The sequence below is a fragment of the Hipposideros armiger genome, unplaced genomic scaffold (genome assembly GCF_001890085.2).
Source record: "Hipposideros armiger isolate ML-2016 unplaced genomic scaffold, ASM189008v1 scaffold_91, whole genome shotgun sequence".
In the NCBI taxonomy this organism is placed as follows: Eukaryota; Metazoa; Chordata; class Mammalia; order Chiroptera; family Hipposideridae; genus Hipposideros; species Hipposideros armiger.
Window position 1 is genome coordinate 3,527,896 of NW_017731441.1, and position 13,909 is coordinate 3,541,804.

A 13,909-nucleotide genomic window follows, 5' to 3' on the forward strand; every position below is an offset into this window, starting at 1 on the left:
AGAGGGCAGTGTCACTGGCCCTCATATGTGGGATCCGAACCGGGGCCCTCTGGCGTCCCAAGCCAGTTCTTAACCATCGCGCCACTCGGCCGGCCCAATTAGTTCATGTTCTTGTCCTGTCTCTTTGTGAAATGAGATTTATCCTTCTCTTGTTCTGGAGTCAGAGAATTTTCTCCCCTTCTGTGCCTTGGCAATGAAGACCATATCTCATTATATCCCAATTTTCCGACTATTAGACTCTCTACAGCTTCCATTTCTAAAGCCTTCAGTGTGCCTTTAACTCCAAAACTACTTGCCTGTGTCCTGGCTGATTTCATCAGAGTAACATCCTATTAATTTCTTCTATTGAATGAATTTCACGTTGGAAAGGACTTCAATAGATAACTCAATAGCTTCGTTGAACCCATTTTCACCACCATAGGGATATATCAGCTAATTTTAAAACTTTTGATTGCAACCTTTGATCAGACATATCAGATTGACTTCATTGAGTTTTATAGTCAGCTGATCCAGCTACAGTGAGATCAACCACATTCCCTTTGTCCCCAGAACTAAACAGCTGCATAGCAGTCTCAGCTACTTTCTGAACATATTAACTCATACTCTTAAGCACTTTGCTAAAATGGTATTTGTGAGTGCTGCATTGAAAAACAAATCTGTAGGAATGAAAAGCCACCAGTATCAAGTCATGTTGCTCTGTCTTAAACTTTCAAACAACATTGTACCTGAGATACAATGAACAGTTTAAAAACAAATTTTAGCTCTGTTTAATAATGACAAGCTAGTCAACAGTAGAACTTCTTTTGCCATAAATGGGAAAGGTTAAAACAATACAAAGTTTGTTTTAGAAGCGGCCTTCTCCTTATTTAAAGGACAAGCTTCTGATGAGACAATGGGAGAAATGCGATTAGACCACGGCCCCCCATAAGTAGTCTGGTAATGGCATCACCATCTAGCCCAGCAGTTGCACTCCTTGAGGTGTATCCCAGAGAAATGAAGACTCACGTTCACACAGAAACTTACACACAAATGTTTTAGAGCAGTTTTATTCATACTAGCCCCAAACCACCTAATTGTCCTTCAACAGGTGCATGGTTCAACCAGCTGTGTCCCTTCTACACCAAGGAAGACCACCCAGCTTTAAAAGTATGGGTACATGACTCTCCAGAGAATTACGCTGAGAGAGAAAAGTCAACCCCAAGGGTCGCATACTGTGTGATCCCATTTATGTGGCATTTTTGAAGACAAAGTTTCGAAAATGGAGGGAAGATTGCTGGTTGACAGGCATTAAGGAGGGAGTGGGGTGGGAAAGATCTTTGTGGTGACAGAGTGTTTCGTGTCTGTTCCCTGTCATGTCAGTATCCTGGCTGTGATCTTGTGCTGATTTGGCAAGATATCACCATTGGGGAAACGGAGTCAAGCATCCGTGAAACCACTCTGGATTATTTCTTACAACTGCAGTTGAATCTATAGTTATCTCAAAATAAGAAATTTAATTTTAAAAAAAGGAAATTAACAAAAATGACTTCCTTATATGTAGTTTAATTGCCTGGTGTCTCATAATCTTGAGAGAAGACAGATTTGCTTGTGCTCAAAGCTGCTCAAGTATCTGACTAACTTAATTTTTTTTACATTGCTTTATCTATTTAGAGTATTTTTCTCTTTGAAAACAGCATCCAGCAAAATTGTCTTACCTGAATGACTTCCTTGCTGTTTCCCAATAGCTACATAAGTTAAAAACAATTCCCAGTTCATTGGTTCTCAGTTTTATTTCTTCATTCGACTGTATTTACTGAGAACCCGCTGCAGTTGCCAGGTATTTTGTTAGGTGCTGGGGCATGTCATATATTGCATATCATATATTCTTATAACTCCTCTGTCAAACTCTTCATTCATTGCCGTGTGATATTCCATCGTGTGAGAATTTCACAATTCATCCCTTCTGTTGTTAGCTATTAGGATTTGTTTTCATTTAGGGCTGTTGTGAATAAAGCTGCCATACACATTCTCCTATGTGTTTTTTGATGGGCATGTGGTTTCATTTTCGATGCGTATGTATCTAGGAGTGGGGTTGCTGGGTCATGTTTAACTTTAGTAATTTCCCATGCTAGTTTCCCCCAAGTTGTTATGCCGTAGGTTTCTGCACCTATCAGCATTGTGTGAGGGTTCAGTTTCTCTGTTTCCTCACCAATATCCATATTGTCAGTTGTTGTACTTGCAGCCATTCTGCTGGGTAGTGGTGGTGTCTGATCGGGGTATTGATTTTCATTTCCCTGATGACTGATGGTGTGAGAACCGTGCTGTGTGTTTGTTAGCCATGTGGTCATCCTCCTCAGGAATGTGCCTGTTAGTGTCTTTAGGCTATTTTTCTTTTGGGTTATTTTCTTACTCATCTGTAGGAGGTTTTATCTGGCAAATTTTTTGTCAATTTTTTGTTTTGTTTTCTTTGCTGAAATGAAACTCACATAACAAAACTCGCCTTTTAACCATTTTAAAGTGTACTAGTCAGTACAAACATCACCCCTGTCCAATTCCAGAACATTTGTATCACCCCAGAAGAAACCCCATGCCTCCCAACTCTGTCTGTCCACCAACCCATAGCAACCACGAATCTACTTTCTGTTCCTATGTATTTATTTGCCTCTTCTTGACATCTCGTATAAATGGAATCAAATATGTGGCCTTTTGTGTATGGCTTCTTTCATTTTCCATGTGTCAAAGGTTCATCCCTGCTATAGTATGTTTCAGTACTTCATTCCATTTTATGGCTGAATAATATTCTATGTGAGATATATTTTTGCTATTATCTTCCATTTTGTGACTTGCCTTTGCACTTGCTTAATGGTATTTTTTTGATGGATACAAGTTCTTAATTTTAATGGCGTCTGGTTATCAATTTTTTTAAGGTTAGTACTTTTTATATTCTGCATAAGGATCTTTGTCTGCCCCTGGGTCATGAAGATGCTCTGTGTTGTCCTCTAGAAATGTCATCACTTTACTTTTCTTGTTTAGATCTACAGTCCATCTGCAGGTCAGCTTAGCACAAGATGTAAGGTAGTGGACAGAATCCGTTTTTTTCACGTGCTTTTCCCCACGCCGTGTGCTGGAAGACACCTCCCCCACTTATGCAAGGTCACCTTGTTAAAAACCAAGAGGCCATGTGAATGTGTGTGTGAGTGTGTGTGTTTCTGACTATTCCCTTGGCCAGTTCACCTGCCCTTACATCTGGGAGTGTAGTGCCCAATTTTTTTCTCTGGCAGGGTTATCTTGGCTATATTTGTGGTCTTTCCAGTGTCCACGTAAGTTTTTAAGATTTAACTTGTCAATTTTCACACACAAGGAAGTTTTGTTGCAATTTCAGTGAATCTGTAGGCAGTTGAGGGAGAGCTGACATTTTAATGATTCCAAGCCTTTAAGCATGGCACACACCCTCTGTTTACTGAGGTCCTCATCTGTGTTTCTCAGTAGTATTTCATAGTGTTTGGTGCAGAGATTGTGCACTTCTTTTGTTGTATATTCCCGGGGGTTTGATGTGTTTTGATGCTATTGTAAATGGTATTTCTTTTAAAGTTCATTTTTTTCTATTTGTTGCTGCTATCATCTATAGTTTTGGTGTCTCAAATTAAAAAACAGCTACTTCTTTCCAGTTGTTTTGCATTAAGTAATGTCTCATCAAAAAGTCTGAAGCGTTGCATATAACAGAACTATAGTTAAAAACCTGATAAACCATAACTATTATATCTGAATCTGGCTCTCCTGAATCTAGTCATTTCTAGACTCATCGATGCTTCCCTCTGGTCTCCTGCCATCGACAGGCAATTGCTCATTGGCTGTGTCTGCTTTCTCGAAGTAATTTGAGTTAGTGACGAGAATAGGATTTTTGTTTTTTATACAGTATGTTTTTTTTTAATGTCACAGTCTGGCTGTTCATTGATTCAAGGTAAAAAAAAAAAGTATCACGAATATTTAAAATAAGTTTTGGAAAATATTCTCATTCAAAAATTTCACAGCAATCTATATGAATTATTGTTTCAAATACTTTAAATTAATTTTTTCTCTGTGTATGGTTAATTCAACTATTAGCTTCCACATGTTGTCATTCATGTCATCCCCACAGAGGCCCCACTGAGGACTTCACGGATGTACAGCGATGTTTGATTTTCACGGTTTTCTTATGATGGTTCTGCTAGATCTCACAGGCTGTCTTTGGGTGTGAACCCTCCTTTGGCAGACGCTGTTGGTAACTGGTGGCACTGTGTGTGTGTGATGTGTGTTCCTTCCCTCTTCCTCAGGTCACAGAGCTGTTGGATGTCTCCATGGAGCTGGGCTGCTTCCTGGCTGGAGCGCTCATCTCTTCCCAAGGCCACATGGTCACTGAGGAGATTGTGTCTTACATCGAGCCTATTCGTGACTTCCTGGCTATCATTTTCTTCGCATCCATAGGTAACCTTTCTTCTTTTTGTCATAATGTTTGGATTGTATTTGTTAAACACTTGCAGATTGCTCCTGTTATCTGTTTATACACATACTCTTATTTATAGACTATACAGTGAAAACAGTTCCCATAAAAACTAGAGTCTAAGGAGACATCTTATTTAAAAAGAGGGAAAATTTGATTGCTTGTCATGCTCTGTCAGTACTAAGATGCACACGTAGATTGGCATTAAAAAGGCTCCGATGCCCTGAGGTGAGGACAACCCTCACTGGGTATGACGCCACAGGGAAAGCCACTGGTGCTCAGCAGGTTTGCAGCTTAAAGTCAGTGCATCAAAATGGGGCATTTGGGAGGGAATATTAATTTTGATACAAAGAAGAGTAAGCTGACTGTGTGGAGGTGTGCCACTCTGGAGATTTCCCTTTGTCGGGGTTTCTTGAGTGGCCAGTCCTGGAGGGGTGCAGGCAGTGAGAGAATCCCCGGCCTCTGTATGTTACAGTGTATCCATTCGGCACCTCCTGGTTCACACCACTCCTTATTGCTTGGGAAACTCATGCACTATACACTGGTCGACAGGTTCGGTGTGATCCCGGCGAGACTTTGGGAACGTAGAAAAGCAGATTCTAAAATGTATATGGAAATGTGAAAGGCCCTGAATAGCCAAGTCAGTCCCGAAAGAGAAGCACTAAGTGGTGAAGGTCGCAATTTATGAGAGTGAGATAAGATCATTCGTGAGATGCTTTAGTAACTGGATGCCCTCTGTGTCCCATGAGAGAGCCCCTCTCAGGGGATGTTTGCCTCTTCCTCTCTGTCCCCTTCTCCCCACATCCTCTCTCTTTCTCTCGTGTGTGTGTGTGTGTGTGTGTGTGTGTGTCCACCTCCCCTCGCCCTTTCTCCTTCACCCCCTCTCTTCTCCCCGCTCCCCTGCCTCCACTATTGGTAACACCCCTCAATATGCTAAATAAGCTCTGCCAATTTTGATTCCTTGAACTCCATTCCTGGTTGATGATTCACTTCTTTTCTGTCAGTTCTTTTCCAGACAAGATCTAAAAAAATGGTTAAATAGTAACCTCATTCTTACTACATTTCACTTCTGTGTTCATTCCTAAGACCCCCGGGTCATCCTGACTAGTGTCTGTCATTCCATGTCCTTCCTGCTAAGGCTTCATGGAATGTTCACTAGTTAAAAAACTAAAATTCAGTGGGCCGGCTGAGTGTCTCAGTTGGTTAAGAGCTTGCTCAAGAGTTTGAGCTCTGAGTAACAGTGGTTCGAGTCCCGGCCCGAGCTGAGCAGCCGCTGAGCTGCCAACAGGTGGCAGGATGGCTCAGCTAAGAAAACAAACAAACAAACAAACAAACAAAAACCTAAAATTCCATAAATATGTTATTTAAAACAGACATATTTGCTTTAATACTCCTCAAATTAAGATTCTTGATTCATTGAAAACCATGTTTTCTAACAAAACAAAAATCATACATATTTTTGCTTTGGTTATTTACACTTAGTATATCAAAGGGAATTCAAGTTAATTTCCCTGCCAGCTGAGAAACATGTATACAGTTAGGTTTTTATTCTCTAACTGGTCGGGGAGAGAATCTTTCTGTTCCAGGGTTCTAAGCGAACAAGTTAATGTCATCCATTTAAGAAGACACCTTTACTTTTCTGCACACTTAGACCTCAGTGGCGTATAAATGAATAGTGGGGTCCCCGTTTTTAACAGACGTTCGTTGATCTGCCCTGTGCCAGGCCCTGTCAGAACCACCAGGATGACTTGGACCTGGTTGCTGCGTTCAGGACTCATGAGCCACAGTCAGTCTGGGTGAGAAGAATGGGTCCTGTGGGCCCCGGCACCAAGTGGGTGCACCGAGGGCTTCAGGCTGTGTTCCTGAGGAGAGGCAGTCTTTGAACGGCAGGAACAGCGAAGGGCAGTTTGTAAGCCCAAAGTGAAGGAGGGCTTTCCGTGCTGAAGGGAGAGCCAGTGGTGTAAAGGCGTGGGTGCCTCGGACAGTGCAAGGGGACAGGAGATGAGGTTGGAGATGACTCCACATGCCCGCCCTACAAGGTGGAAGTCGGGACCTGCCTCATCTCAGCGACAAGCATCCAGACCCTCAGCGGTCAGTAAGAGTCCCAGGGTCAGGCAGATAGCAAGCGGCAGCATAGATTTTGAATCTTTGTCCTTCGCGCTGGACCAGGTTCCACAGACTCTGGTCCACAGCCCAAATCCGGCCTGACACCTAATTTGATAAATGACATTTTATTGGGACACAGCCAAGCTCATTGTTTATGTTTATAAGTGCTTTTGTACTCCGTCTCAGTCAGCTCAGGCCACCATAACAAAATACCTTTAGAGACCTGGGCTCAAACAACAGACATTTATTTCTCACAGTTCTGGAGGCTGGAGCCCAAGATGAAGGTGCTGACACAGTCAGGTTCTAGTGAGGGCTCTTCCTGGCTTGCAGGCGGCCACCGTCTTACGGATCCTCACGTGACCTTTTCCTGGTGTGTGTGCGCACAGAGTGAGGACATGGGAGTGCTCGTGAGCTCCTGTGTCTCTTCTTACAGGACACCAGTCCTGTCGGATCAGAGCTGCACCCTGTGACCTCATTTAACCTTAATTACCCTCAAATACTGTCACACTGGGGATTAGGACCTCAGCACATGAACTTGGGGGGCAATTCAGTTATGGAAACTCCAGCAGCAGTGGTGTGGGGGGCTATAGAGCTCATTCTTGGAGGTGCCCTAGAGGTAGGTAGTTGTCACATGTCGGGTTTAACCTAGCACCTCGCAGCCCTGGATCCTTGCTCACTTTTATATCGGTGGGCCCAGTGGGTGTGCGCGGTGACCATGAGAGCTGGTGTTTATTAATTAGCACAGACCATGTACCAGGCACCTGCTTCACACATCATGTTGCATTCACTCATCGCCCAGACCCACAACTACAGATGAGGCAGCTGAGGCAGAGAGAGGTTAAGAGGCGTGCCAGCGTCCACAGCTGGTTAGAGGTGAATTCGGGATTGTAGCCCAGAGTCTGTACTGTTGAACACTGTGCTATCCCAAATATACATTTGGTCTTTGTTGTAAGAATGAATGGCCATAAGTAGAGAAAAAGTGTAACATAACTCGTTTGCCCTCCTGTCAAAGTTTATGTGGAAAAGACATTGTAACATGGACTTCATCTCATTCCGTTTTGTTAATGTCGCTAAATACTGGCTGCAGTCAGTCTGGTGTCATCACTGCTGTATGCACAGAGCTCTGCTTCCTGCAGGAAGTCCCATGAGTGAGCAGAGTCCCTATCCTCAGCGGGAAAACTTCTGCCATTGGCCTGTGTGCTGAGGGTCCACTACTTGCCTGGGCCCAGGCGCTTGCTGTGACCCTGAGGGACTGCGTGATGATGACCTCTCCACAGTACTATTCATACAGGACACAAGGGCATGCTGGGGAGACCCAGCTCCACCCTGGAGTCAGTGAGCTACGGGGCTTCCCAGCCTTGAGGTATGGGCAGCCAATCTCCTCTCCTGTGGCTGTTCTTCCTTGTCTTCAGACTCCAGGACTTATTTGCATCCTGATATTTTCATAAAGGAAAATCAGATTTAGCAGCTGCTTGCCCTCATGCTCCGCTGTATCCTGGGATGCTGTCCGGCGGAGGATTGCGCGCGGCACCCGGGCCCGTGGAGCCCCCAGCCTGGCCACTTCCCCTGGAGCAGCTGGCTCAGGAGCCGCTGGCAGCAAATGCTTGCATGAGCGCTTAAACGAATGGCTCGAGAAGATCGTGCTTAAAGAATTTTATCCTTCTATAGAAACAAGTATAAGGAGCTTGAGAGTTCGTAGATTTATCACTGAGAAACGGGTGTGAATTTGTTGGGAGATGGGCCGTGTGACCCTGGAAGACTTGCTGTGTCTGTCCTTTTCCTAACAGGCCTTCACGTGTTTCCCACCTTTGTGGTGTACGAGCTCACCGTCCTGATGGTCCTCACTTTGTCGGTGGTCATCATGAAGGTACGCATCCTTCCTCTTGGTGATTCCAGCTGGTAAAATCCATATTATTTTTGTCTCTCCGTGTCACACAGCGCACATTGCTTCCCCTTGGGCCTAATTCCCTTCCCTTAGTGATGCTGAGTCCGTGAGCCCCAGCAACATCGTTTACATACAACACCGGCTGTGAGACGACGCCCACTTCTCCTGCCACCAGGCCAGCCTGGGTTAGGGCAGGGGCAGTTCGGGTTTGTTTTCCTTTGTTTGTCTCCGAACTGAGTAAGTTTAAAATTGTGAGTTAGAAAGCTGGGATGGAAGAAACAGCTTTCTGGATCTTCCAGTGAAATCCTTGTGCTATAATTTGACTTCTATCCTAAGTGAATCCAAAGAACCACAGATCCCTACTCTTGTGACGCATGCAGACATACATTTTAATGGTCACTGAGAATTATTTCGCTACTCTTCACTTGTCTGCTCTCTGTGACTACAAATTATTGAGTTGCCTGTGGTAACTTCTAATTCAAGGTGCAGTGACCTGTTCTGTAGCTATCTGGCTTTGTGGATGATAAAAATTGACTTAAAATATTTCCATCTGAAGGAGGTAAAACCCCTGATGATGGTCTAGCTGCCCCACCAGCTCCAGGTTGCTTACCTCTGGATTTTGTCTACATGAGAGAAATATACTTCTCTCTTATTAAAACTAAAATTTCCATCTTGAATGCTATACAACATTTAATGCTGTTAATTTAGTATGGAAGGGAAAACCTTGTTTTCTGCTGGTGAACCTAAATCCTTGATTTTGCCTTGGTGTTTGTATGGTTTTATTTCAGACATTTTGTGTGTATTTGGTGCTTCTCTATTGATGTGCCTCTCTGTATGTCCCCTCGTTGTGCTACTTGAGGGCTACCCCAGTGTTTGTGTGTCCCCTGTTGTCCATGTGCGTGGCTGTCAGGGCTTTGACTAAGCAGTAACACAGGGCGACTCTCGCAGTTTGTTCTGGCAGCACTCGTCTTGTCTCTCCTGCTTCCGAAGACCAGCCAGTACATCAAGTGGATCGTGGCCGCAGGGCTGGCCCAGGTCAGCGAGTTCTCTTTTGTCCTGGGGAGCAGAGCACGCAGAGCGGGCATCATTTCTCGGGAGGTGAGTTCCCACCCACTTCTGTGAGTGTTCACAGTCAAAGTCAGACAGGCGTTTTGCCACTATCCTGGTCGACATTCCTCATGCTGATGTGTGAGCATAATGCACAGTTGTGTGTGTGTGCAGTTGTGTGTATGTGTCCAGTTTTGTGCATGCAGTTGTGTGTGGTGCAGTTGTGTGTGTGTGCATATAGTTGTATGGTTATCTACCTGCTATTTGTACTTACCTCTTTTCTCTCTGGTTTTGTTCATTTCTATTTTCTTAAACTTGTATTATTTGCCCTTTTTTAACTGGCTGTGAACAAGAACTTGATAAGTATCATTTGATGATCCATGATTGTCACTTTACATTTGATAAGAAGGAGGTTTTGTGCTTGACTGCAGGGTGTGGGTTGTGGCTGTAAAGTGAAAGAAAAGCTCCCCAGCCCAGGGGTATGTAATGCTGCAGCCTGTTGCTCCCCAGTGTTAAACGTTTAATATTTAAAACCTGGATATTCTTTCAAGACCAGATAACTCAGCTGAGTATTAGCCCAGAATGATATAAGGGCAAATTGATGCTGTGACTGAGAAAAGCATCTGGTAACTAAAATTAGAGCGTTACTGTTTGGTGAAAGCAAATAGTGTAGAAATCTGAACTCCCTACTTTTGAACTGTCGGTTCCCTAAGAAATAGCCTGTGTGCCGGGGCTGGAAACCTGCATGTTTTCCGTATAGACTCATAGACCGTGGAAATCGGCTGTTTCTTTATTTCCCAGTGTAGAAACTGTTAATTTCAGGATGTTTTTAAATCGTGGATTTGTAGACACACAAGTTCCCAAATAGTAACTTCTATTTAAAGTTACTTTTGAGGAGCATCTGAGAGCTTGCTTCTCAGCATGTTATCAGCTTGACTCAAATAAACTCAAACTCTCATAAAAATACAAAATAAATTATTTAATTTAATTATCTTGACCCTTTAGCCCTCTTCTGCAATCTAAGCTTTGCTTTTTGTCCTTCTTGATGTCGATGTAAGCACAGTCGACTTGCTGGGCTTGAGCCCTGAAGCCAGGACAGGGGTGTGCCCCTGTTCTTGTCCTGTTCCACGTGGCGGGACCACAGGGGGAGGGCCTCCTGACTGCCCCCACCTTGCAGCGTCCCTCCCTCAGTGTGATGTTGTCGATAAAGCCCGCCCTGCCAAGGGACGCTATGAATATTTGGTTCAGCATACCTGCTCCCTAATAAATGTGGGCTGGATGAATATATAAGTTCTTATCAGTACACGTGAAATGCTGGTAAGCATTCAAAATTAAATGGTTGTTTCCTTGTATCCATAAGTGTAAGTGTGATAAGTCTTGATGTTAAGCAGCACCAAAAACAATTGCTGAAGAAAGAAATTTGTGCGTGAGCTTCATCTGAAACCTGAGGCTGTAGCCTCACTGTAAGTGATTCCCAAGGGGTCAGTCTCACTGCCTAGTGTGCCAAAGGGATGACCCCTAGGTTGCACAGACTCCACTGTGTGGACCAGTGATGCATCAACCTGACGACAGTCTCCACAGATGGTGAAATTTCAGCCCGCCTCCCAGTGCACCTGTGGCTGTATGTGGTGTACTAAGAGTGCACTTGTGGTTTGAGGCGGACCTGCTAATCCTGAGTGAGAGGACACTCTGCCTTACGTGTTTCAAGTGCACCTCCTAATACTGAGATGACGCTCAGTTTTACCTGTTGCAGGTGTACCTCCTAATCCTGAGTGTGACCACGCTTAGTCTTTTACTGGCCCCGGTGCTGTGGAGAGCTGCAATTACAAAGTGTGTGCCGCGACCCGACAGACGGTCAAGCCTCTGAGGGCACCAAGGTGATAAACAACTTTGCAAAGTGAAACCTGTGTGCAGGAAAAGCAGGCATTTTGGACAGTTCTGTAATTGCACATTCCTGTGAGCCTTCTATATCAGGAACAAAAATACGCTATTAAGGGCAGAGGGTATCTTCTTCTTCGCCCAGCTTTAGAAATTACTACTGCCATATTTTAGAATCTTCCAGAGTAATTTATTGCATTCAATTGATCATGCACAGTATAAACATAACGCTGCATTTTACAAATCGCCTTGACTATTTTGCCTGGATGTGCCTTTTTTTCTGAAATTAATGTTAACTTTCTATTGTTATTTCATCAGTTCATGATTTTCTGTTAAAAAAAATTAGAAAGCTTTTTTTATTTATTGTACAACTTTAGTCTTGTAATCTTTGGTCAATATTTGTTTTTAAACATTTCTGTGATGAGAAATTTTAATTCTGGCAATGAGTTCAGACATTTACTTTTAATCCTTAAAGCTTATGTTTTCTAAAATGAGCAAATATCTTCTAAATGTCTATTTGCTTTTTATTATAACAATTTTAAATAAAACACTTTCATGTAAATTTTTATTAGGTATATCATTCTTTTAAAATATTTAGTTTTGAATTACAAGAATATGCATTCTTTAATAAAGATATTTATGATCAGAATATAATTAATTGAAAGTTATTGAAAATATTTTTTAAATTAGATTTTTATGTTTTACTAATGTTCACCACTTTTTTTATTGAGATGATTTGTATATTGCCGCAGTATTCTCCAAGAGACCAAATTAAATGCAGTGCTGTTTGCAAAGCCTGAGTTCTAACTTTGAACTTTAAAAGTATATTTTGGTTATCATGTGCCCCATTTTAGGAAAACCATACAAATGAAGACCTGATCCTTACAAAGATTTCCTGAAGGGGTACTTACTTTAAGCCAGACTTTTCCTACAAGTATTGGCTTTAAGAGCATAACAATTTGCCCAAAATACTTGGAGTAGAGGGACAGACATTTTAGGTGTAATTGTGGATTACAAATGTAAATTATGGATTGCAGTAATATAAATTAAAACACTTTAGGATAAAACAAATCCTACCTAATCTGAAGTAAATCAATGAAGAGATGATATAAACGTGCTTATTTTTAGAAGTCACCGTTGGTTTTATTCATTTCTAAAGTATACAGATGGTCTGGGGGCATTCCCTCGGAATGGCGGGGTGTATCGACATGGCAGTGCGGGAGGCATTCTGGGCACAGCCTGCTCATCCGACGGGCCTATCCGAGCTGTAACACTGTAGTGTATCCCATCCAGGCAAGCTGATACGCTGAAGTCCTCTAGGATACATTTTATTTCGTTTCTTGTATCTCCAGCACCCACAGCAGAGCCAGGCGCTTATTAAATTTTGTTGAACTGAATAAAATCTATTTGATGCGCTTACATCAAGTTTTCAACAAAACATGGAGCTCATTTCACTCTGTGAGAATGAAGTGAATAGCAATGCACACTGGACGACAAGAGGGAGTGCCGCTGCCTGTGGAGAATGCACCTGGAGAGCCCGAGAACATGAGGACACCTTGAAGCCATGGATGGCTCCACCTCTATCCACCTTCATCCCTACCAGGGCCCACCCTTCCCCCTTCACACCCACCTGGGCCCACCCTCCTCCAGCCCCAAGACTTGGTCTCCTCACCTTTCACTCACCTGTGCTTCTCATCTATAAACTTGCTCCAGTCTGCTCCACACTGAACCCACAAAGCCCTCTCCCAACCCCTATCCTCAATCTTCCCTCCTCGGGCTCAAGCATGGAGACTTGAGGAAGGCTCAGACTTGCAGAAGGCTCAGAGTCCTCATCTCCATCTCTCCAAACCCCTGTACCTCGGAGCTGCAGACCATCTGACTCCCGAACACCAGCATTGAACCGTCTCATACTGTACCCCCCACCAGACCTAACTCTTCTTATCATTTCCTCTGGGGACGGGGGGCTAGAATGTGTGGGGTGAGTCCTATTGTACATACTTCTGCCAGAGGAAAAGCATGCTTACTTACCAGCCCAGTAGTGACATCGTTACCTTGAATTTAAAAATCAGTGTCTGGTAGGCCGGCCGAGTGGCGCAATGGTTAAGAACTGGCTTGGGACGCCAGAGGGCCCCGGTTCGGATCCCACATATGAGGGCCAGTGACACTGCCCTCTACAGCTAAGATGCTGAACAACAGCTCAACCTGGAGCTGGGCTGCCGTGAGTCGCCGGCGGTGGCAGGTGGGTTGCCATGGGCTACCGTGTGTAGCCAGCAGCCAGTGTGAGCGGCCAGCAGCCACTGTGAGCGGCCGTCCAGAAGCTGGCAACTGCTCTGCCTCGCCCGGGAAGAGCGCAATGATGGTGGCTGCCAGCTTGGGCCAGTGAAGCAACGTCCTCTATAACTAGACTGAAGAACAAAACGACAGCAACTTGTCTGTTACCCTTCCCCCAATTCCCCAATAAAAATCTTTAAAAAAAAAAAATCAGTGTCTGGTTTGAGTCCATTCTCACGAAATTGACATCTGAAACACCCTTA

General features: G+C 43.8%; 1 protein-coding gene and 1 pseudogene across 3 annotated transcripts in view; one reads left to right on the plus strand and one right to left on the minus strand.

The window, feature by feature from the left end:
* LOC109383908 (eukaryotic peptide chain release factor subunit 1-like) overlaps nt 1-589 on the minus strand; it is an 11,026-nt pseudogene extending 10,437 nt beyond the window's left edge.
* Nucleotides 1-13,499, plus strand: part of SLC9D1 (solute carrier family 9 member D1) — a 68,001-nt gene extending 54,502 nt beyond the window's left edge. Inside the window, exons 10-14 of one of the 3 annotated variants that reach the window (XM_019644795.1) lie at nt 4,293-4,443; nt 8,353-8,432; nt 9,399-9,548; nt 11,251-11,374; nt 12,728-13,499. In XM_019644795.1, the coding sequence (XP_019500340.1) occupies nt 4,293-4,443; nt 8,353-8,432; nt 9,399-9,548; nt 11,251-11,364 (495 nt within the window). In that variant the 3' untranslated portion in view covers nt 11,365-11,374; nt 12,728-13,499. The other 2 variants (XM_019644796.1, XM_019644794.1) reach the window with 2 other exon arrangements.
* The last annotated feature ends 410 nt before the right edge of the window (nt 13,500-13,909 follow it).